This window comes from Mustelus asterias, chromosome 3 (genome assembly GCF_964213995.1).
Source record: "Mustelus asterias chromosome 3, sMusAst1.hap1.1, whole genome shotgun sequence".
In the NCBI taxonomy this organism is placed as follows: domain Eukaryota; kingdom Metazoa; phylum Chordata; class Chondrichthyes; order Carcharhiniformes; family Triakidae; genus Mustelus; species Mustelus asterias.
Window position 1 is genome coordinate 115,073,147 of NC_135803.1, and position 25,218 is coordinate 115,098,364.

Sequence of the window (25,218 nt, forward strand, 5' to 3'; positions counted from 1 at the left end):
TCATGCATTAACTAATTTTTTACTTGATTTCCAGTAATGGAATGTTGGTTCTGCCTCACTGCAGTTCCTTGCTTTTTTTTAAAGTGATAGGCTTACAGACAGAGCATTTTTTTTCATTTGCCAGCTTTACTGAGGCTTTGTCAGCTTTTGTTTAAATGTTTCTGGCCAGCTTTTGCTAGTTTTCTAGGTTGCCATCTGTATATTTAAGTTTTGAGTGAGTGTTGTTCAATTTCTAAATTGAATCTAACCCAGATCACAAATGGAATGTATAAATGACTTTAGTTGGCAGAACACCAGTGGTATTGTCAAGGGAAATATGCACATTATAGGGTTACTGCTAAACAATCCCAATCAGTGACTGCTATGGTCCGGGTAGGTGGTCCTATCATAAACACTTCAGCACTTTTCATATTGTTCAGCTATGATAATGCTAGTTTATTAAAATGTCTAGTTGGGATATAACTGAGTAAGTGTGGCATGAAGGAGTTAACTGTACAGATACTCTCATGTAACGTTTCAAAAAAGCTATAAGGCATTAATTGGAAATTCTTCACTGGACTGACATGCTACCTCAGAATATGTGGAGGAGTTCTTCATGAGGAAAAATGGCAGTAGTTCCACTCTTGAGTTAAATTTTTCAACAATAAAATCTACACATATTAGATGTCACCTATATTATCACAGACCACTTGGTACTATGAGATTGTTATAATTCTGTCTTAAGGTGGACTTTATATAAATGATAGTTAATGATTTCAAAAATAATACTGCATTTCGTCTGAACCAACTGCTAGCGACTGCAGCCAGAAAAGTACGACAGTTTGGGGTCAGGCTCTCCTGATTTCCCTATCCTGTTCCCATGAAAGATCAAGTACTCTGTTACATTGTGGTGCTTTTTCTAGTGGTTTGGCTGAGAGACGTTGTTAGCTCACCCAACCAAGCCAAGTGAATTTGAGAAAGAGACAAGTTCTCAAGATTCAGGACTATTTTCTGGCTCTGTTTAGGAATTGAGCAGTGCTTTGAATGGCAGCCTTTTAATGACATGTGACATGAGTGTTGAAGAAGTAGTTTAAGCAGGAATGATGCAGTGCAAGTCAAACACCACTGGAAATAAAACAACGATATATATGATATAATGTTACATACCCTTGGTAGTTCTCAAAGAATGGAATTTCTAACATAGAGAAACAACAGCCATTCAGCCTAAGATTTTCCATTGTCAAAAGCAGATTGTCTGTACCATTGTATTAGGCCTTTTTTATAAATATCACACTTTTGTATGATAATGATTTAGTTTTAAGCCTGAATTTTTTCCAAATCTTTTCTTTAACTCAAGAGTAAGAATTAAAATAAGCTCTCAACTTTCCAATTCTAGTCAACATACAGAAAATATACCTACCACTGCATCATGTCTGGAATTCAATTCCATTTTATGTCAAAAACTGAACATATTTATAAATAGGAGTGCAGAACACTTAGCAGTAACAGTTCAGAGTTTCAATGAAGCGCACGTATTGTTTTGTTATAAATATTTTGCTTTGCAAAATTGAAATTAATGTAGCAATTTCAATTGTCATCTCAAAACAAGACTTACCGATAGTTAACCTGTGTTCCATTGTCAGTGAGTTTCAGTTTGCATGCTTGGTAACTTGATAATTATTTTCCGATGACGAACAGAATAACCCATGCAATTGATAAATATTAATATTGTCTTATTATCAAGGAGAAGTGGGCTCTGATGATTAATCATTCTGCTGGGTAACAGATGTCAGAATGTGAGCATACTGTTTATTAGCAGAATTATGCATCATTAAGTGCTACCTTTTAAAGCAAGCTGAGAGTAGCAATTTTTGTTGTTAAGAGATTTCAGTTTGCAAATTACTGCTTTATTTAATTTGGCAGTTTACAGACAGACCAAAATTAACATTGCACTTTATAAGATGTTTCCATTAACTGTTATACATTTCTCATTTTGCATGGTTAATAGTAAAAGTAATATCTATAACAAAGGGTAAAAAATACTTGCCAGGGATTTCTAAACAGTTGAAAGCACTTCTAAACCTGCTCAATGGCACCTAACAGGTGATCAATATAGAAATTAATATGTTTGTCTTATGGAGCTGCTGCAGCTGCAGGAAACAACATGCAGTGTATGCTGCCTTGAAGGTTAATTCATTTCCACATCAAATTTGCTAAACAAGTGGAAAAAGGTGTGATATGGGAAATACCTGAGCCTGAGTTGAAATAAATAATTCTGATGGAAAATGCTTTCAAGGCAACACGCTAAAGATACTGAATTTGAAATGTGATTCATATAGCTTAGCAATTCTGTTTTTGTTTTAAATAGTGACCAGTTTTGTTTAAAAAAGCTGTCCCATTTTAAAGATTTAGTAAGAATATTGTAAAAGAAAATAAATATTAATGTCAAACTCAGCCAAAAATAAGTGGCGCTGCTAAAAGTCTTCAAAATAGCAAGAGGATGAGGCAGTGCTCCAGTTTCCTGGCTGTCTATAGTAACTTTTTTTTAAATCTTGGCAATTAACCAGCAGCTAGTTGAAGTAAAAAAACAAGTATTCTTAACTATTGTCAAAAGATGGGATCATATTTTTCAAAATTAAGTTAAAGTATACTGGGCGTTTGAGGTGAGGGAATGCTGCCCATATAAGCCCATTTTCTCATAGCTTTTCATGTCACTTTTTGAAATATCCTAATACTTTTGTATCAGTGAACACAACATCATATTGTACTAACAACACATTACTTTTTCTTTTATTAGGGAATGTAACTATTGTTTAAAAAAATAGAGCTTTTGTCCTTATTTAAATATGCATTAGATTCTTTAAAGGCATGTTATGAAAACTACTTTTGTTTGTTTTTGTAGATGACAAATTTCAAGTTTATATAATTACATCATGCTTCCCTTGTCTTAATATTTGATAGAGGACAAGGCTTGTGATTAAAATTTTATTTACTGTGCAGTGAACCAAGAGATGTAAAAGAAAACCAAATAGCTTGAAAATTACTAAACTAAACCATGTCTGTTTGCCTTTATAGTTCTTCACTTGTGTTTGGAAAGGTTATTTAATAGGGCTGATCTGTGATGGAATTCTGTAATTTGTGTGGTGTTTTAAAGTAAGCAAGTGCATAACCTCCAGATAATGACTATTAGCAGGACTCTGGTAATTGGAGAACTTGTGAACAAGGAGGTGCAGAAGGGTGAGGTGTTAAACATGGGTGATACACTTTTCACCTGAACCCTTCTGCCTCCATTGCTACAGCAGGCTGAATCTCATCAGCAGTAATTGATGCCGTTATCAAAAAAAAATTGAAAAGTGACACTTCCAAAGCAATTGACAGAGTTGACATTCCATTAATTTGTTAACGCAATTCACAAGTGATTGTCATAGATGAAACACCTTTCCCCACGACGCCCGCATTGGTGCTTTCTTTTCTACCGACTGCAGTCATATTTAATTTGGAAACTCAGTTCCTTTGGCAAATTAGCAATTAGAACAATTTTGTGGGAATATGTATTTGTGTCATTAGTTTTCTTCCAAATTAATAGCAAGAGCAGAGGTCAGTCTGAAATTTTCCAGTTGACTGGAGTGCCTCTGTTGAGATTTGGAGCTGGTTTGGAATGGCTGCAGCTGCAAGCTAGAACAGAACAGCTGCTTACAACCACTCTGGCTTCAGAGCTCCACTTTAATTAGTTTACCTCATAGCTATTATTGCGAATATCACTGCCTCCTCCTCAAAAAATTACTGTTTCGATAAAAAATTCTTCAGACATCTTGTGTCACTATAGGCTGATGATGGGGTCAGTTTGATGCAGCGTTTAATCATTAGATCACCTCCATAAGCATCTCTTAATTAGAGTCCTTTCAATACAATTTCATCTTTTAATTAGCTGAGATTGTCTGCTTCCTCTGTAGCTTATTAGTGGCAGCACAGTGGTAGGTGTGATTTGCACTGTTATTTGTCAAGCCTGTTAAAGCTTTCCCCTTTCTCCTTTTTTCCACCATTACCCAAATCTCACCCTCAATCTATCTTTGTAGCTGAACCTGGTATCGAGTGTCACGTTATCAAAGACTGCATCCGAGGCATCTCCACAGAGCTTACCTCACACCCCTACAACACCAACGACCCCCATTACCCCTGTCACACAGGGACCCTCTGTTATTACCCCAACTAGCATGCATAGCATGGGACCCATCCGGCGGCGATACCCAGACAAGTACAATGTGCCAATATCATCAGGTAGGACCTTTTGTTCCAGTAGTCATTGATGTATTCAGTTTTTACTTTGCAAATTATTGCCTGATGAAAGATTACTCTTAAAATTATAATGATAATGAATCAGCTGTAATATATATTTTTTGTGGTACAACTTTGAAGCTATATGTTTCCCTCCAATACATTATAGACTTTAATAGAAGTTTATGTCTAACTTCAGACATTGCTCAAAATCAAGAGTTCTACAAGAATGCAGATGTGAGACCTCCCTTCACATACGCTTCATTAATAAGGCAGGTGAGTACAATTCTTGATTTTTTTAAAAACAATCTTGACATTCTGATACTTAAGTAAGAACATAATTTTGTGAAACACTTAAAACCCATGAAAGCTGATATGTAAATTGATCAACAACAAAATATTTATTAGTGTCACAAGTAGGCTTACATTAACACTGCAATGAAGTTACTGTGAAAATCCCCTAGTCACCACACTCTGGCACCTGTTCGGGTACACTGAGGGAAAATTTAACATGGCCAATGCAGTTAATTATAAATTATCACCGTGACTGGGTGCTAAAAATATTGAAGCACCTCTAAGTATTATGCATCTCGCTATAGTTTTTGCTTTAATATAAATGCATAATTATAAGAAAATTAATTTGCTAATTATGAAAATAATCTAGTCAAGGTCCATTATCTTTGTTATTCACATTTTTCTTTATCTACATTAAAACACACTTACTGTTGAAATAAGGTAATTTAAGAATATGAATTTCTTAAGTTCATATATTTCTGTTAATTAAAAGAAACATCTACAATTGTCATATCACAAACTGTATTTTTGTCTCAGGCAATTCTTGAATCTCCAGAAAAGCAGCTAACACTAAATGAAATCTATAACTGGTTTACACGAATGTTTGCCTACTTCAGACGCAATGCAGCTACATGGAAGGTAACTAATTATAATTTAAAGAAGAAAATGTTCCAAATGAGTTCCTTGTGTTAAAAACCTAAGAATCTCAGCTATTCTCTTGCTCAAAGTAAACATGACATTGCATCTGACTTTGGAGTATTTGCCACGAATTGTCAGCGATCTAAGCTGTGACTCTCACAATTAATTTCCTTTGATCTACAGAATATGATGAAAGAAGCTACAATAGATGTTTTCACCTGTGCCTTTTATTGTATTTTATATATAGTAAACATGCTAGTACACAACGATACTAGATAATCATCCTGTCATCTGAACTAAATGTGCTGCAAATGTTCAGGCATGATACACTAATTAGATGAAAGAATGGCTGTTTGCCTTGCAATGCAAACAGAAGATGCAGTCTTTGTCGTTGTGTTTCATGTCCTTCCACATACCATAGTTCATTCCATAGTCTGTGCTTGCCACAAGAGTTGGAGCTGTGCCTGCTCACCTGGAATCTGTTGAATAAAGAAAACCATCTTCCAGTCAGCAGCAATGCTGGGGGGATCGCTGCTGACTGCGAAGCTCACTGCACCCTTCCCTTTTCATGGCCTTTTGGTCGGGTATTCCTCCCCCGGCTGCAGCAGCGATGCTTCAGCTCAACCATCCACCAAAGGAAATGACAAACAGAAGCAATGGAAAGGACTCCCCCCAACACCGCTGCAGGTAAGTATTTATAAAGATCTCAAGGGTTTTCAGTGAGTGGGTGAAGGCTAGTTGAGGGATGTGAAATCAGGCTGGAAAGGGCCCTGTGAGGATGGGTGGTAAGGTGGGGGGTGCGGTATGGGTTGTCACGTTGGTGGGGTTGGCAGTCGGGTCTGGGAAGAGTGGGCAGTTGGGTTGTGAGCAGTCAGGTGGGCAGTTAGGTCGGGGGGCGTGTGGATAGTTGGGTCAGATGTTGTGTGGGCAGTTGCGGCAGGGGGCAAGTAGGCAGTCAGGTTAGGGGGTGTGTGGGCAGTTGGCTCACGGTATGTGGGCAGTCAGGTCACAGTATGTGGGTGGAAGATACAGGTGTATGGGCAGTCGGGTCAGAGGAGGGTGAGAAGACAGGTCAGTAGCTGTGCGGGCAGTTGAGTTGGCAGAGGATGGGAAATCAGGTTGGAGGGTTGGGCAATTGTATCGGAGGGGAAATAGTATCGGTTGGGCAGTCGGGCCAGAAAGATGTGGGCAGTCTCGTGTGGGGATGTATATTTAGTTCAGTGGGCTGGGCTGTCAGGTTTTTGGGGATGCAATTGGGTGAGTAGCCAGGTCAGGGAGGTGATTGGCTTTGTAGGAGGTGCTGGGTTGAACTATGCTGTTAATCATTGAGCTCCAGCAGAGATTAAAAAGTGTAACTATTTTAGGGTAAGTAAATGGGTAAGTAATGCATACCTAACCCAAGTCTCCAAAAGTGTGATTAGTTGAGGGAAATTTGCAGCATAATTAAACCCTTCGATGTTTAAACTTACCAGGCAATTAGAGCACTTATGTGTATGTCAGGACCTCTGATGGATTGTAAACCGGACTCCTCAACATTTGCAAATGCTGGCATTAGAAGATCTGGCCCATCATTACATACAGTTTGTGTATGTGGAAAAAGCTTTCATCTGTCTCTTTCTGTGAGCTTATTACTCATTTGAAGAGCTGCACGTGCCTACGGTCAAGAAAAAGGGTACTTTAGGTGAAATATTTCGCAAGTAGTATAGCTCTTGTGTTGCAAATTCAAAATGGAGCAACGTCAGTTAAAGACATCGATCAGGGAGACTACATCAACTAACTTGGTAACTGTTTGTTGTTCTAATATATTAAATTAATGTCATTCCTCAATTTTATTTTCCAATTCTAAAACACGATTCTTCTCAAGTGAGTCCAAACACAAAGGAGTTACTACCAGTAGAGGTGTGTCAGTCCATATGGCCACACTTCAGAGCACGGATTATGGTGATACTGGAACTGATGGTCCCACTCATGTACATATTATTTGCTGAAATATCTAAAAATAAACTAGTACAGTAAACAGCTCTGCCCTATATCCCTCTGGCATCACTGATGATTCCACTCCCCTACGCTCATAGCCTAAAGTATCATAACTCAGCCCCCACTTCTGCTGATGGTGAATGAGCGACCAACTATTGGTTGTGAATAAGTAGCTCCTTGTGGTTGAAGAATGTTTGCAGACAGGTGACCTTTAGAGACCGATTGGCTTCTGATAACTGTCTGACAGTCAATTGTTGGGTTGACTGGCCTTATAGTTTGGTTATTCCTTTGATCCAACAATTCTGCTATGGTGTGTTTTTGCACATCTTAAAGTAGCGGTAAACTAGTAGATTATGTATTTTGCTAAATTGCTTGAAATGCAAGAAAGTGATTTTTCTTTTGGCGATGACGTGCTCGCAGGTCTCTGAGATTTTTTTAAAAAATTCTTTCATGGCATGTGGGCATCACTGGCTGGGCCAGCATTTATTTCCCATCCCTAACTGCCTTCCATTTCAGAGGGCATTTTAAAGAGTCAATCACATTGCTATGGATCTGGAGTCACATGAAGGCCAGACCAGGCAAAGTCAGCAGATTTCCTTCCCTAAAGGACATTAGTGAACCAGATGGGTTTTTATGGCAATTGAGATTGATTTCATTAGACTTTGAATTCAATTCTTTTTAATTGAATGCAAATTTCATCATCTGCCACGGTAGGATTTGAACCCAGTTCCCCAGATCTCACCCTGAGTCTCTGGATTACTAGTCCAGTGACAGTACACTACGCCACCACCTCCCCATAAATCTGAGCGTGACAAAGAGTATATACCTACTCATAACAACACGGCTCTTAACTATTTTTCTGTGTGTCCCACAATGTCTAATTCTTTGGGCTGGATTTTCCAGCACCTCCCACCCTAGGAGGATCCCCCAGTCCCATCCGAATTGACCCCTTGCAGCAGGTGAGCCACGCAAAAGCCCATAGACTTCAGTAGGACCGGAAAATCTTGCCAGTAGCCAATATCTTGCCGTATCCGTGGTGGGGAAACCTGCCGATGGGGGCTGGAAAATCCTGTCCTTTGCCTTTCTGCCTGTCCTCCAATTTTTTTTTTAACTCTTTGGATTTCTTTCTTTTTTTCGAACATAGCTTTAAAATCTTTTTATTGCACTTTTTGTATATCTTTGTTTCTGATTTTATCTGACTTTTTTTCTCCCATTTTTATACACTTGACCTACACTGTTCTGTAAATCATCTGATTTCTCTATGTATCTTTATTTATGTTGTCTCTTTCTTTTGCTTGGTTGGTATCTGCTAACCAGATGGACCTTATATCCATAATACTGGATATTTGATTTAATAATGCATGTAGATATATTTGTTTCTCCCATCCACTCCTGAAAGTACTGACACTTGATGGGCTATGGAACCCACAGATCCTTATCATCCTCCAGAATGTTTCTGAAGTTGTATTCTCATGTGCAAAACTAGGCAGTGAGTGTTGGCAAACTATTCAACCATAATGGGCAATAATTCAGTGTCCACTCCTGTCCTTATCTAATACCTAACTCCCTTTCATTATCTGCAAGAAATTCATATTTACCACACATTCCAGCTGTAAATTTCAGCCTAGCTTACACACTTTCTTCATATTTATAGCCCAAAGAATATTAGCTTATACAGTATGCTTTATTACTGTTGGTAACTTTTGTTACTTGTACCAACATACAAAATTGAAGTAATAGACTAGCAAAACTGTAAATTTGTTATTGAGAAATTATTCCCATTCTTATTATAGGCCCATCAAGTCGGTACCGACTCTCCAAAAGAGCATCCCACCCAAGTCCATCCCTGTAACCCCAAACATTGGGCGGCACGGTAGCACAGTGGTTAGCACTGCTGCCTCACAGCTCCAGGGACCTGGGTTTGATTCCCGGCTTGGGTCACTATCTGTGTGGAGTTTGCATGTTTTCTCCGTGTCTGCGTGGGTTTCCTCCAGGTGCTCCGGTTTCCCCCCACAATCCAAAGATGTACGGGTTAGGTTGATTGGCCATGCTAAATTGCCCTTTAGTGTCCCAGGATATGTAGGTTAGAGGGATTTGTGGGCTAAGTATGTGAGGTTGCGGGGATAGGGCCTGGGTGGGATTGTGGTCGGTGCAGACTCAATGGGCCGAATGGCCTCCTTCTGCACTATAGGATTCTGTGGTTCTGTTCTATGACATTTACCCCACAAATTCCCCTAACCTACACATCTTGGGATACTAAGGGATAATTTAGTATGGCCAATCCACCTAACCTGAATATCTTTGGACTGTGGGAGAAAACCAGAGCACCCGGAGGAAACCCATGCAGAGATGGGGAATACGTGTAAACTCCACAGTTATCCAAGGCTGGAATTGAACCCAATTCACTGGCTCTGTGAGATAGCAGAGCTAACCACTGTGTCACCGTGTCACCCTATCATATGTTTAGAACTCTTGAGCTTACATTTAGCCAGAAAGGTGATTGTTATAGATAGTGTTCAAGAAACTTTACCATATAAAATTATTAATTAATATTGCATAACATATTCCGAATTCTTGAACAATTTCGATAGAAAAATAATGGACACACAATAGAAATTGACTGCATTATATAAAGCTAAAGGCATTACTCATACGTGTAGAATATTTTGCTGAATTGTATAAATATCTATGTTGCAATTAGCTGTTTTGCTTCAAATTAGCACAATAATCAAATAAATGGGTTTTTATCAAAATAGACAATGAGGACAAATGGAAAGTCTTTTATGAGGGAAGGGTAAGTCCCTATTTTGTTTCACAAGGTCTGGAAAGTTTTTGTTGTGTCGTGCTTGACAAAGTAACTAGTTTCAGAAGCTCCACCTAACTCACTTAAAGGTGTTTGAAGCCCAGGATGCCTCTGCTATATTGTTCCTTCAAAATTATAGTCAGGGAGTAATTAATGTACATGGTAGAGCAGCTGAGTTCAATTGCATTCATTTTCCCACATTAAGGCTGAAAATAAACAGATAACTATAATGCTGTATAATGTACCTGGAGCTTAGATAATTTTTCAGAAGGAAAAATTACGTAAAAGAATTTCTGAGGACATCCGAGAAGAAAACTTTGGCTTCCCTTTTATGCAGAAGATTTATCTTCCTTACCAATACCCAACCCTTGAACATACAGTGTTCTTAGAATAAGAAGATCTACTCTTCATATACCGCTATAAATGTCATTACTGTCATTGTTTGTGTCAACCTGCACAAAGGTGCAGTTGAGGATTACTGGAAGTAGCCTTAGTCTGTTTTAATACATGCCACACAGTGGTCACAGACAAATTACAATAACAAGAAAAGAAGCTCAGCAGTTTCCATCTTGGTTGTCTGTGGTACATTATGTGTATATTCTGGCAGGTCAAAATCACAACTATGACTGTCCTCCAAGGCAGAGCTCCCAAGCAGAGATGGCTTTGTTGGCCAGGGCATATCTGCCCTCGGAGGGTGGTTGCATACCCAAGGGCTTTCTGTATAGTGAGATAGCCGGAGTCAGACGACCAGTACGATGCCCAAAGTGCTGCTTCAAGAATGCTTGCAAGTATGACATGAAGGTCCTAGACATTTATTGTCACACATGGAGGTCACTGGCTGATGAAGGAGGAAAATATTGACACCTCCTATTGTTTAGCATGCACCACCACGATGGCTAGTGGCTACAGTGGCTTGGCAGCAGATGTCAATGCTGAAAACAGGGACCCAACAATGACTTAGTAGCTTTATATGTGGCACTTTCAGCAGAACCTGAGGATTGGCCTTTTCAATGATCAACAAGGAGGTGCCATATGAAGAGACCCTGGCCAGAATTTTACTGGCCCACTCACCACGGGAATTTGAGCGGGCGCGGGACGGACCATGGAGAGGCCCATTGACCTTGGGCAGGATTTTACTGTTTCAGGACAAGTGAGGCTGTAAAATCCCCGCCCCCCCCATTTGAAATGGATTTGTTTGCTGCATGTCTGTCATCTTTTGTAAATGAAAGGATGGCAGAATACACAGTGGCCATAACGAACCCTCAAAAGAAAGAATGAGTTTGACTGGCAGTTAAGATTCAGATCTTCCATTCACATCCAGTGCTTTAATGCAGTAGCTGTTCAACCCTGACCTTAATATTAATTAAAACTGGAATGGAGCTGTTCTTCAGTGTCATTCTTGTTGTGTCATAAAAGTACTACCAAATTGTTACTTGTTTCTTAACTGCTAAATATTTCTTATCTAAAATGTAGCCCCAATTTTGTTTTGTGTTTTTGCAGCCTATGTAGTTGTGTAAAATGAGACTTCTCTCATCTAAAGATTCTTGAAGATGCGTACACCTTATTTAAACGACATGGCAGATTTAGTCCATCTTCAACATGTCAGATCTACAGCTGTGACTTTGACAAGTATCAGCTCAGTAGATTCATTCAACTCTTTAACAGAATGCTCCACCAACTGCTGACAGTCCTTCCATGGGGCACATTTTAGTGATGAACATTCATCTTCCCTACTGTGACTCAGTCCTGCATGGCAGCATGCAGTATTGCAGAAACACAGAATTGGTTTGCTATGTATGAAAGTGGCTTCCATCTATTTATGAATAGCCAGCCTGCATATAAATAGCCTGTGAAAAGCAAATATATATATGCCTTCAGTAATAACTTGTGATCCTTTCCTTGACTTTTCTTTAAACACACTGCTATAGGGCAGGAGCCTCAACTGGTTCTGACAAGTCAGAAGCAATCTCTTGTTTACTTTATTCATGCTATTTCATTAAGAGTGGAATATGGCCGAACAAGAGGGTTGTAGCTCTGGAAAGTGTTACTGTGTTCACTTATGGGTAAGATTTTCGGAGGACTACTCAAAATGAGTGATGCCACGGTTATTCTGAAACAATAATTTGAAAAAATGAACTCTTTTCTACTCGTTTAAGTCTTTTATTAAAAATGACCGCAATTTGCTAAAAAGATTGCCAAATAAAATGATTGCAATATATTGCCATTTCACCAAATGGATATATTTTCAAACCTTAACTATGTAATACACACTACCAGAACTTTGTATTCAATATATGAACAAATGGCAATTTTTACTTTATTCATCAATAAGAGGTTTTTTTATATGTATGTATACATGCTTCAGCCAATGTGAATATAATGGCTTCACAGTCGACCCTGGGTGACGTGGTAGATGAGCATTGCTTCCCATCTTGGTGAGCATCAGTCAAATCCAGTCTGGGCATATAGGATAAAGGCATCCTTTTGAAGACTGTTGAATCTTAAGTGGAATTAGTTTGGCCAGATTAGCTACGTGCAGTCAAAACTCTCAACAATATTGAATTCTGCTCCATATTGGTAATCAAATGTTAGATATTTGCAAGAATAGTCCATTTGGTAATGTTACAAAAAGACAGAAATGTTTGTTTAAAATTATGTTTAAACTTCAATGTTGGAATAATAAAAGATGTAAATAATGCTCTTTGTGTGACCTGTTACTCCAGAGTAGCTCCCAAAACAGCCTGAATTTGCTAATTCAGATCTATTCGTGGTTCTTCCCCATTGTATATTTGCTCAATTCATACATAATTTTGATTATCCCAAATAAGCACAGTACTGCAGACTATGACCACTCGTGCTACAAATAATCAGTGCAAAATTGAGGTTCATATTTAGACTTCCCTTAAATGCTGATTCCTAATGCCAGTCACTAAATAAAAAATGTTGCTGTCTCATGCATTGTCATTTATTCTGAATTTGATGAGATTACCTATAGGAAAAATAGCTTGTGTGTTACCTTATTTGGAATTATGTCACAGTTTTATAGCAAACCAAGTACACTTTACTTTTTGGCTATAGGGAAATGGCACAGATGTATTATTTTTCACAAACTATTTATCTGAGAAAGATCAAAGAGTTAATTATTGATGAATCACAGTAGCTTGACAAGAGCCTGCCATTATTGAAAACACTCACAGCAGGATTGAATTCTGTAATTCTTTAGTCTGGCCTTGGCAACACTTACAATTTATACTTCCTTTCTTTTAGATACAATATTGAATGTTTTCTTCTTTGTACTTACTATAGAATGCAGTGCGCCATAATCTTAGTCTTCACAAGTGTTTTGTTCGAGTAGAAAATGTTAAAGGGGCAGTATGGACAGTGGACGAAATAGAGTTCCAAAAACGAAGGCCACAAAAGATCAGTGGGTATGTCCACCATGTTTGATTGCTTGAATCTCCTAGCATAGCTAGCTCCCATGTAGTTTAACCTACAGCTTATGGCTGCTTGCAGGTGATGGAGGGGAGGGTGTCGCTTGATTATATTCTTGCTGTCTAGGAAAATGTGGGGCATGGAAAGCAAGTGCTTTGTCACAGGGTCCTTTCCCCTTGTTTTCCCCTGTGTATGCCATGGTGCCCACCCCATGTCCTTTCCATCTGCTTGCCTAGTGTTCTGCATCATATGCTTCTGCTTGCAGGCTACACATATTAACCCCACAAACCATTTGCTTATTTCATTTTTTTTTCTCCTTTCCCTTACCCAATCCTTGTGTGTGATTTTTGTTCTCTCCCATATCCCCTTACCCTTGTTTGTCTTTTCCATCGCATCTGCTTGACTGCTGCTATAATCCCAGGGTGCCATACGCACCAATTTGTCACTGCATAAGTGCTTTATCAGAGTAGAGGATGAGTTTGGGTCCTTTTGGACTGTTGATGATGAAGAATTTAAACGCGGTCGCCACATTCAACGAGGTCGTCCTCGAAAATACTACCCTGATGAAAGCTTTGATGAACAATTTGCACAGTAAGAGCTTTTGCTTGCTACTATTTTGCTTCTGCTTTGCATTGCATGGTTACTATCTGTCAGATTTCCCTGAGTATTAATATGTCAAATAAGAATAACTGTTTCTGTACTGTAGTGTATGTTGTCGAATTAAAGACACAGATCATTTTGTTGACCAACTTGCAATTTATTCAAAGTGCAGCGTTCCTATAACAGAGCTCTATTTTAGAAAATCCAGTGATTGGTTAAAGAGAAGGTTCCAGGTTGCATCATGAAATATTGTTCCAAACTCAATCCTGAAGCCCATTATTAGAATTGCTCCCCATTATTATTCACAGTATAATCACAAGAATCTAATCACACAAGAAAACTTTCTTATGAGAAACTCTTAAGAATCCTACAATCCTAATAACTGAACATAAGCATAGAAAGGAATTGGCCTTTGGATCTTACAGTCAATACAGAAAGGTTACTAGAAAAATTATCAGATCTATATAGATGAAGCAAGATGGAAGATTTATTAATGGGTGAAATCACTAGTGCAATATGCTTCACAAATATCTCAACAGGTACTAAATATTCATCATGAAAACACTGTACAAAGCTGCCAACATTTCATAGAATCGTAGAACCCCTACAGTGCAGAAGGAGGCTGTTCGGCCCATGGAGTCTGCACCGGCTCAGCATCTTACTCAGGCCCACACCTCCTCCCCCGCCTGCCCAATCACCATCACCCCTAATCCACCTAAAGTACACATCTTTGGATACTAAGGGGTAATTTAGCACAGCCAATCTACCTAATCTGCACATCCTTGGACTTTGTCTAATCCCACTTCAAATATGGAAATTAACAATATATTGTGTAGTATTCCTTTTATCAAGTGCAAGAGCTCAACTCCAGTGCAACTCAAGCTTACAACAAAGTAACATTGCCTGTATCCATGTCACTCACATACTGTACTAAGTTAAAAAAAATCAGATGCTAAATCTACTAACTGGTAATAATGGCAACTCAACAATTCAATTCTATTAGCACAACACAATCACACATCTCTAAGCTAAACGTAAAGGATTCAGCTACTTCATTTATCAAGCATAGATTTCCCCATTGTCAAGCATGCTCTTAGCATCATCTGCACTGAACCAAATGTCATAATTCAAATTGTTTGCTAGATGACACTGCAAATTCTTGTATTAAACTTACTGTTCCAATAGTTCAGTGTAACTTCTGTACAAATTCACTGATTTCATTGCAATACAAAGCAGGTTATACATGGTAAAACTTACAATCAAAGTGATGGAATAGTTTGGGAAAAGACTATATGATTTATCTATTGTCTCCATGCAGCAAAATATCAATCCAATACATTTGTGCTTATTTTCAGTGCAGCTGGATGAGTGGGAGGGAGAAGTTCTGGAAAGGTAGAATCCTGGAATAACCTAGCATTAAAGTATTCAACGCCTAACCAGATATAGTAATTCAAATTGCTGCGGAACATAGTGACACTTATTGGATATATTTCACAAGATTTCAGTCCAACTATGGTTGGAGTAGTTTTGTGGAGGACATCACTTTGGGGGAAGGAAAACTTCCATTAGCAATACTACAATTCTGTTATCTGACTGTGTAAGATTCCACTCCCTCCTCCTCCTCTGCTGGCTGAATAATTCAGCATATGATAGTAGTAGTAGAATATCTAAAAAAAAAAGTGGGGGGAAAGCTAGGGCATAGAAGAATAGATGTAAACAGGGAAATAAATTCTTATTTGACACGATGATTAGAATAAGATGATAACGTGAACCTTTTCTTTAATATTTCAAAATCTTTATGATGTACAATCAGTCCATTCCAAACAATGAAAAAATGCTCTGCTCTGCCTCAATTCATATTTCAGCTACAAACTTAAAAATGTTTTGGATCCAGTTGTATAAGTGAGGCTGGTGTGCTAATCTGATAGTTTCAAACTTGAATGGAGCCTGCTTATTATCCTATCCCTTTAATCTTTATTCATCTTTTTTTAAAACTGTATGGCTCAGGGGTAATGCACTGCATGATGTGGTACCAAGCAGACAAGAAATGCCCCAAATTAGTTTCTTAACCTGTGTATTGCAGCTGATAATTGGGTTTTGGTTTGTGTGCAATTAAGTAACCTAGTTTAGGGTGCAGATAAATGGGTGCATGTGTATGAACAGCAGTGTTGCCGGACCACAGAGCTCTACTCCCATCCCATGCCATCTGTTGTAGCAATGTCCAGTTCTGCCAAACCCCAGGGCTCTCCCCCATTGAATTTTGAGACTTTAGAACTCCCCCTACTTCTAAACTCCACAATGACTTTGGTACTGGAAAATCTCAGTTCCTCCACCAAAAAGCAACTAGGCTCTAGCCATCTGAATTGTTACCTAAGCCCAGGAACTCTCCATCCCAGTCCTGTCAAACTCCCAAAATCCCAACCCCATCCACCACTTCCAGCACGGCTAAATGCCTGGTGCATCCTTGCAATTTGCAACATCAAGTGAAATCATATAATGACAGGTTTATTCAGGAGTTGTGACCATTTCTGATAGGATATTCCAGAAGGTGACATCCTAATTGGTTGCTTTCATGTCCACCATCCAATTAACGACAGCAAACTGGTTCTTGGGACTGCATGCCAAATCCTAGGGCCCTCAGCTAAAGATGGTCGGCAGCCAGAGGGAGAGGTGGATGTTGCTCAGGCAGAAAGGAGAGCACGAGTCCCCTCAAATTGGAAGCATTCTCAGAGGCACCAATACAATTCTAGAAGTAAAGAGGCCTGAAGCTGGTAGGGCGATTATAGTGGAGGAAAAACCTCTCGAGGATTCAATCATTTCACCCTCAAAGCCCCTACAATTAGTTTGTGGAACTTCCAGTTTTTGATGGACTCCTGGCCTGTCGCCAGGAGACTGCCGTCATGGAGCTTCCAGGGTCCGCACTCAGTGGGAGTCCGCTCCAGTGTTGGAAGATCCCAGTGGAATTCTCCCTGTCCTCATTCATCCCTTAATTGCTCAGAATTGACTACCTGCTGCTGCCAATCACTGCCAAAGTTCATCCTCCTCCAGCAAGATTTCTCTAACTCTATTTCTCCCCCTATCTCTGTTCTTGCTCCTGATTGTACCTTCAAAACCCTTCCTTGGAGCCAGGAAGAATCTACCCATCACCCTTCTCATACTTCTCTTGTCCCTTGTCCTCCAGAAAGTTGAGATTAAAAATGGCTACTTAAGTAAAATTAGAATAATTAAAACAATAAATGTCACAATTTCGCAAGATTTTCACTCAAGCGCCCATTCTTTAACAAGAAAATGGGCACAATCACAAGTACGATTTACGCAACATCGGTAAAAAAAAATATTGACATATTCAATCATCGTAAATTAATGATTAAAATGGTTCATGAAGGCTGGAACTTTGCTGAGGCAAAAGGAGTCCTGCCCCTGGGGCCAAAAACAGGGAGCGAGCTCGCTTCAGTGGGTGGCTGATCCCAATACTTTTTACCAATACTTCCCTGCATCATTTTGCCAGCCTTTCCATCTGTAGCCCATCCGCAAAGGGCTGGTAAAACCCAGCCTGAATGTTAATGATAAAATACCCCTGAAATTTGGAAACAGCATTTCTTCCAACTCATCGTGAGCGGTGTCATGGGAGATCCACTCTTGTGTTCACTTGTACATGTGTATATATTTTAAAAATATATAAACTTCCAAGCCAAAGTCACTTTTCTTGATTTTTGTATCTTCGTAAACTTCCAATTAAGTAATGATGACACCTAGCCTACATGTAAATTGACATTCCCCCCCCCCCCCCATATTAATCTTTATCATCCCAATCCTTGCATTTATCTAACTACTGTTCATATTGCATTTATTTTCTGCCACTCATCTTCACTTGCAGTACCTCACCTGCTTAATATCTGTTTCTTGCAGTATTATTTCTCATTTCTATATAACCTTTCTCATTTCACTTTTATAAGCCTGGTTAATCTAATACTCTCCTTAATCTTATTAATTTGCTTGCCAAAAGGCCAAGATAATAAGTGGGCTCCACCGTGTATCCTTTGCACTCAATAAAAAGGCGTCCAGCAGCTTTATACTCTGAGCCATAATAATTATCACCCATCATCTCCAAACTTTTCTGAATAATTGCAAGATCTAGAAACTGTGCATTGCTCTGTGAGTCATGTCTTTGAACAGTATCAGCAGGAATTCCTGATAAAATTACATACGTCAGCTACTTTTACTTTGAATTGTATGCATTTGGATAGAATGCCACTTTATTTTTGGCACATTACTTTGAATCAAATTATGTAGGGATTAAATAGGATTATATTTTGTTCTGTGTCTACATCAAAGATCTACAGAGACAAATCCATTTGCTGAATGATATCCAAATAAGTTAATAAATTAATATATTTTGTAGTTTGATTTTTAAAAAAAGACTTTTAAAAGCTTTTTTTAAACCATGCTTTAAATGGACCCAGAAGCATTACAGTAACTTTAAATTCAAATTAATCGGTTAAAAAATTGGCAATGTCAGTTAAAGAGCTTCTTTCAATTTTGAGACCAGTTTAAAAGTATTTTTTCTCTGTTCGAAGAATGGAACCTAATACACTAATACCTGCAGTACATCATTTACTTATCCAAAGTGAATTGTGAATATGACTTATCCTTTTTTTTCTTACACACAGCAATCCTTCTATTATAAAAAATATACAGACCAGCCTTGCATACGGATCACCACTTAATGCTGCTTTACAGGTAAGATCAACAAATGCATTCAGTCTGCAAAGTCCACGGTACCCAGAGCCCTTGCTCCACACTGAGTCTTTCACTAATTAGATATTAAAATTTAATTTCTTTAAAACTTTTTAAGTGTATAATGCAATAAAGCCCCAGGGCAAACCCATTGTAAGCCACTAGAGCATTAGCTGGTTGTTTCACATTTTGAATATTGTGGCAAAAATTAAAAGTTCACTTATTAATATTTATCAGTGGTATCATAATTTCCACCATCTTATTTCAGAGACTTGCTTGAGGGAGAGGAACCATAAATGTAATTACTCCAGCACAACTATTAATGACTGAATGATGGGATGCAGTGTCACATGACCCCCTATTGTTACTGGTGATATGGAGGAAACACAAAGACAGCATGAATTCTGTTCAGTCTCTTTATCATGAACATATTTGTATTTTCTGAAACTCGACAGTTTTAATTCCATTTGGAAATTTTGCATTTATATCTTCTTCCACCGGTGGTTCATTCAACCACTTTCAGCTCGAAGTATGTATTTGTCCACCAACAAGCCCTGTGATCATTCATGACATGAAGTGGTGCAATTGCATTTGGGGCTGGTCAGGTCCTGCTGCATTTTCCTTGTCCTATACTGGAACAATTCACCAAATGGTTAAAAATTGACAAAACACACCCATCTGATGCAGACTAGGCAACATAAGAATATGGTGGCACACTGGATTAGTGAGACCCAAGATAATGCTCCAGAGACACGGGTTCAAATCTCATCAAGGCAGCTGATGGGATATAAATTTGATTAAAAGTCTGGAATTGAAATCTAGGTCAAAAATAATAACCATGAAAGTACCATTGATTGTCATTAAAAACCCAAATGTCCTGGAAATCTGCTATGCTTATCAAGACTGACCTACATAAGCCTGAGCATTGTTCTTGGCTCTTGAACTGCCCACTGAAGTGGCTTAACAATTTGTTCAGTTCATTGTTAATAAGGGATGGTCAACAAACGCTGGCCTGGTCAGTGATGCCCGTGCCCATGAAAGATTTTTTAAAAAGCCAAGAGACAATTTCAGGTGTCTTTTTTTTAGGCAAACTGTTAACAAGCAGACTTTTAGAAGAAGCCTTAATTATTACTTTTCTAACCAGCAGCATTAATACCTTCCAACTCGCACAATTGCATTGGGGCTATGTGCCAGACAGGGGGTCTGAGCAGACCCGCCAGCCCTTGGTTTGGAGTACCAATGCATAAATGCACTCGGCTCTAGAATCTGTAGTCCATGCAGCCCCCGGAAGAATCCCAGTCTTAGTTACACATTTTATCCTGCGTTACATGGCATGCAGCTGCACAAGGGCTTCCCCACTCAGATGTGCAAAAGCTCACCTCACCTTTGCAAACCTCATCAGTACAAAGAAAATTACAGTACAGGAACAGGCCCTTCAGCCCTCCAAGCCTGCACCGACCATGCTGCCCGACTGAACTAAAACCCCCTACCCTTCCAGGGACCATATCCCTCTATTCCCATCCTATTCATGTATTTGTCCTGACGTCCCTTAAAACTCACTATCATATCTGCTTCCACTACCTCTCCTGGCAGCGAGTTCCAGGCATCCACCACCCTCTGTGTAAAAAACTTGCCTCATACATCTCCTTTAAACCTTGCCCCTCGCACCTTAAACCTATGCCCCCTAGTAATCGACTCTTCCACCCTGGGGAAAAACTTTTGACTATCCATTCTGTCCATGCCCCTCATAATCTTGTAGACTTCTATCAGGTCGCCCCTCAACCTCCGTCCTTCCAGTGAGAACAAACCAAGTTTCTCCAACCTCTCCTCATAGCTAATGCCCTCCATACCAGGCAACTTCCTGGTAAACCTTTTCTGTACCCTCTCCAAAGCCTCCACATCCTTCTGGTAGTGTGGCGACCAGAATTGAACACTATATTCCAAGTGTGGCCTAACTAAGGTTCTATAAAGCTGCAACATGACTTGCCAATTTTTAAACTCAATGCCCTGGCCGATGAAGGCACGCATGCCATATGCCTTCTTGACTACCTTCTCCACCTGCGTTGCCACTTTCAGTGACCTATGTACCTGTACACCAGAACCCTCTGTCTATCAATACTCTTAAGGATTCTGCCATTTGCTATATATTTCCTATCTGTATTAGACCTTCCAAAATGCATTACCTCACATTTGTCCGGATTAAACTCCATCTGCCATCTCTCCACCAAAGCCTCCAACCGATCTATATCCTGCTGTATCCTTTGATGGTCCTCATCGCTATCCGCAAATCCACCAACCTTTGTGTTATCCGCAAACTTATTAATCAAACCAGTTACATTTTCCTCCAAATCATTTATATATATATTACAAACAGCAAAGTGTTTTGCTGGATAGTATGTCTAGTAAAATGTGGGGGCTCCAAACTAAACTTCTGAAATTAAAGCAACACTCCCATTTCTAAGCATGTAATACTTGCCAAGAGACAAATAACTGTTGGGGTCAGTAAAATGCATTTATTTGAGTAGGCAACATGTTTTTCTACAAATGTTATCGACAACGTACATAATGATTCTGTGGTGTTTTGATTAGCAAAGCATATGTTGACCTCAAACAGAAAAAATTAGAAAGAATGTTAATAGGTGCCTTGAAGAACAATAGTCAATACCTTTTGCTGTCAACTTGCAATCTCTGGAGACACATAAAACAGTTTTAAAGCTTGTTTTATCTTGCAGAAGATATTAAAAATTGCAAGCAGTCTTGTAGCTTATATATATGAGCCAAACAGGCATAAAATAAAGCTGCCAGCAAGCACCAACCTCCATGCAAATTGTCATGGTATTTAACCCATGCGTAATCATATTATTTGCCATACTTGCTGCATAGACAAAAAGCAAATACATTTACAATTGGGTGTTGTCCTCTTGATGCAGATAATGTATTGAACATCTGGATAAAAACATTGAATAGAATAAACATAGTAGCAAGCTTGCAATTAAGAAGTATGGGGGGGTGAGGAAAATTAGCAATAAAGATGAATTTGTGGGCATAAAGTGGCACATTGAAACCCAGTAGGGTTTTCCATGAAGAGAACGGCCATGGTTCAGACCTACATTCCTGTAGATGGTGAGTTCCTAATCTCTGTCTTGTGAAGTAGACTGATATGTATTTTCCTGGCAGGCAAGAATCAGCTCCAGGGAAGCACATTTATAAAATTGGCTCTTACATGGTGGTCGACAAATATGTCATTATAAACAAATTACAGGTCATTGAAACAACAAATTTAACTTTATTCAAAAAAGAAAATGTGGCCCAGGTTGCATCCAATGAGCATAGGGAGTCCATCACCTCATAATTGCCTTATCCCGCCCAGCCTCAACATTTTAGCATTGTGGAGCTGCACACTGTAACATTAAAACTGCCTGTATTTAAGGCAGAAACGTGACAGTAGGACATTATGGCAAGTGAAGGCTGGGTTGAAACAAGGAATGTTTTTTCCAGCTTTGTCAGGAGGAACAGGTTGCTTAGTTATTTTTAACGTAATGTTACAGAACTATGACAATTAGATGATTGGATGATCGACTAAGCCATTTGAGAAAAGATGATCTGAAGATTTACCACAAAATCTGCGAGCTCTATCTGGTCTTTCAGCCTTTAAATTCTCTGTTTATGTGTTTTTAGTTATATGTTTGACTGCGATGATGGGTGGAATTTTACCAGCACGTCCACCCGAGGTTTGTACGATCTTCCCCGAGGCCAACGGAGAATGCCATTCTCCGAGCCTCGCCCGTCCCCAGAATCAGGGAGGGCATGCCGGTAATATTCCGGCCGATATATCTCCTTGTGTGTGTGTGTATAATATATATAATGCCTTCCCCCTGAAGGCATTGATTAGCGCTGTGAAGCATTGCCCCAAGCGTGAGCAACCCACTCTTTAGCTGTGGAATCAGACAGTTTCAACAGGTTATTCAGCTGAAATGGACAGCTCCCAAGTGAAGTAAATATTTTGTTATATTGCTATTTGATTTGTAATCCTAACAAAAAGAGTAGATGTCCATAATCAGTAGTGAATTACCCATCTAAAAATGGGTTCCCAAAACTATGAAATATGAGAGAAAGATCATTACTTGCTAAAGTCTTGTTAATGTTAATTGATGAAAAATCTGCATATTTGGACAATGTGGAAAATATTCATAGGGAGCATTTATCTCCAGATCATATTTCCAAATATATCTTTGTTAATGGTATAGCCTACCGCCTGCAGCACAGGTAGCAGCCATTGCTGAGTGCAACAGCGCAAGACACAGAGAGAAAAGGCGATGCATGACTCACATCAGGCAATGATTCAATTGCCATGGAATCAGCTGCATAGGCAGAACAGAGGAACTGCTGGTTATTATATTTAGGTTTAGTGGAGCGACAGTGCCTGAGGTTTGCTTTTTGACTGAAGTAGTCCTTCTACAAGCCCTTTTTAGGAATCTTCAGAGGATTTCTGTTGCATCTTTGTATAAAAGGGGAGCGAGAGATAATTGCATGCCAGTCAGTCTGATGTCAGTAGTGGGCAAATTGTTGAAATCAATTCTGAGGGACAGGATAAACCACTATTTAGATAGGCATGGATTAATCGAGGAGAGTCAGCGTGGATTTGATAAGGGAAAGTCATGTCTGACTAATCTGATTACATTTTTTGAGGAAGTAACAAGGGGGATTGATGAGGGTAGTGTAGTTGATGTAGTCTGCATGGATTTGCCAAGGTTCCAATCTTAGACTAGGTTAAAACGAAGCCCATGGGATCCAAGGGAAGGTTCATTCAGTGAGAGGAAACAAAGGGCATTTGTGGATGGATGTTTTTGTGACTGAAAGGCTGTTTCAAGTGGGGTACCTCAGGACTCAGTGCTAGGTTCCCTGCTCTTTGTGGTACATATTGTAGAGTAAATGTTCAAGACCTTTGCAGACAATGCAAAAATTGGCCATGTAGTAAATAGTGAGGAGGATTGCTGTAGACTTCTGGAAGATGTCAATGGACTAGTCAGGTGGGCAGGAAAGTGGCAAATGGAATTCAACCCGGAGAAGTGTGAGGTGACATAGGTGGCACAGTGGTTAGCACTGCTGCCTCACAGCGCCAGGGACCCGGGTTCAATTACGGCCTCGGGTGACTGTCTGTGTGGAGTTTCCACATTCTCCCCATGCCTGTGTGGGTATCCTCCAGGTGCTCTGGTTTCCTCCCACAGTCCAAAGATGTGCGGGTTAGATGGATTGGCCATGGTAAATTGCCCGTCAGTATCAGGGGGATTATCAAGGTAAATATTTGGGGTTACAGGGATAGGGCCTGGGTGGAATTGTTGTTGGTGCAGGCTCGATGTGCCGAATGGCATCCTTCTGCACTATAGCGATTCTATGGTTCTATTCTATGATGCATTTGGGGAGGTCAAATAAGGCAAAGGAATGCACAATAAATGGGAAGATACTGAATGAATAAATGCCCACAGTTCCATGAAGGTAGCAGGTCTGGTCGATGAGGTGGTTAAGAAGGCATATGGAATCCTTTCATTTATTAGCTGAGTCATAAATTTTAGAGCAGGGAGGTTATGCTGGAACTATACGAAACATTAGTTGGGCCACAACTTGAGTGCTATGTGCAGTTCTGGTCACTTCATTACGGAAAGGATGTAGTTGCATTAGAGAGAATACAGAGTAGATTTACGAAGATGTTGCCAGGACTGGAAAATTACAGCTATAAGGAAAAATTGGATAGGCTGAGGTTGTTCTCCTTCAAACAGAGGAGGTTGAGGGGAGATTTGATTGAGATGTACAAAATTGTGAGGGGGTCTGGGTAGAATGGATAAGAAGGACCTAGTTACCTTAGCAGAGAGGTCAGTGAACAGGGGGCATAGATTTAAAGTGATTGGTAGAATGATTAGAGGGGAGAAAAGGAACAAATGTTTCACCAGATGGTTGTTGGGGTCTGGAACTCGATGCCTGAAAGGATAGTAGAGGCAGAAACCCTCAACTCATTCCAAAGGTTTCTAGATATGCACCTCAAGTGCATAACCTGCAAGACTATGGACCAAATACCAGAAAATGGGATTAGGCTGATGGCTCAATTTTTGGCCAGTGCAGACACAATGGACTATAAAGATTCTACAATTTCTCACAAATCAGCCTCATTGCAATGTACCATTTCATTAAGGCAGTCACTTAAGCCCTGTATTAACACAACTAGCTGCATAAATTTAAGCATCAGCCAACACAAGTAGCCACATTGTTACCAAAGTGCAGATCATCGTTGATTGAGCATGTGTAGCCATTTTTGCATCCATCCTATTCCATACCTCAATAGGAAAGATTTGCATACATTTTTAAAAGATATGTAACCCGCATAAGAAAATATTCTAAGGCAGTAAAGCATGCCATGGCACTTTAGCAAAGGATAAGAAATAGTTGACTTTTTAGGAACTTAGTTTAACGTTGTGCTATCATTGATG

The 25,218-nt window shown here is 39.4% G+C and overlaps 1 protein-coding gene across 8 annotated transcripts in view; it reads left to right on the forward strand.

The window, feature by feature from the left end:
* Positions 1–25,218, forward strand: part of foxp1b (forkhead box P1b) — a 502,439-nt gene that overhangs the window by 453,707 nt on the left and 23,514 nt on the right. For all 8 annotated transcript variants that reach the window (XM_078209450.1, XM_078209454.1, XM_078209451.1 and 5 more), the window contains 5 exons: positions 4,056–4,257; positions 4,454–4,530; positions 5,086–5,187; positions 13,274–13,395; positions 18,670–18,739. In XM_078209450.1, coding sequence (XP_078065576.1) covers positions 4,056–4,257; positions 4,454–4,530; positions 5,086–5,187; positions 13,274–13,395; positions 18,670–18,739 — 573 coding nt within the window. The remainder of the gene's footprint in view (positions 1–4,055; positions 4,258–4,453; positions 4,531–5,085; positions 5,188–13,273; positions 13,396–18,669; positions 18,740–25,218) is intronic.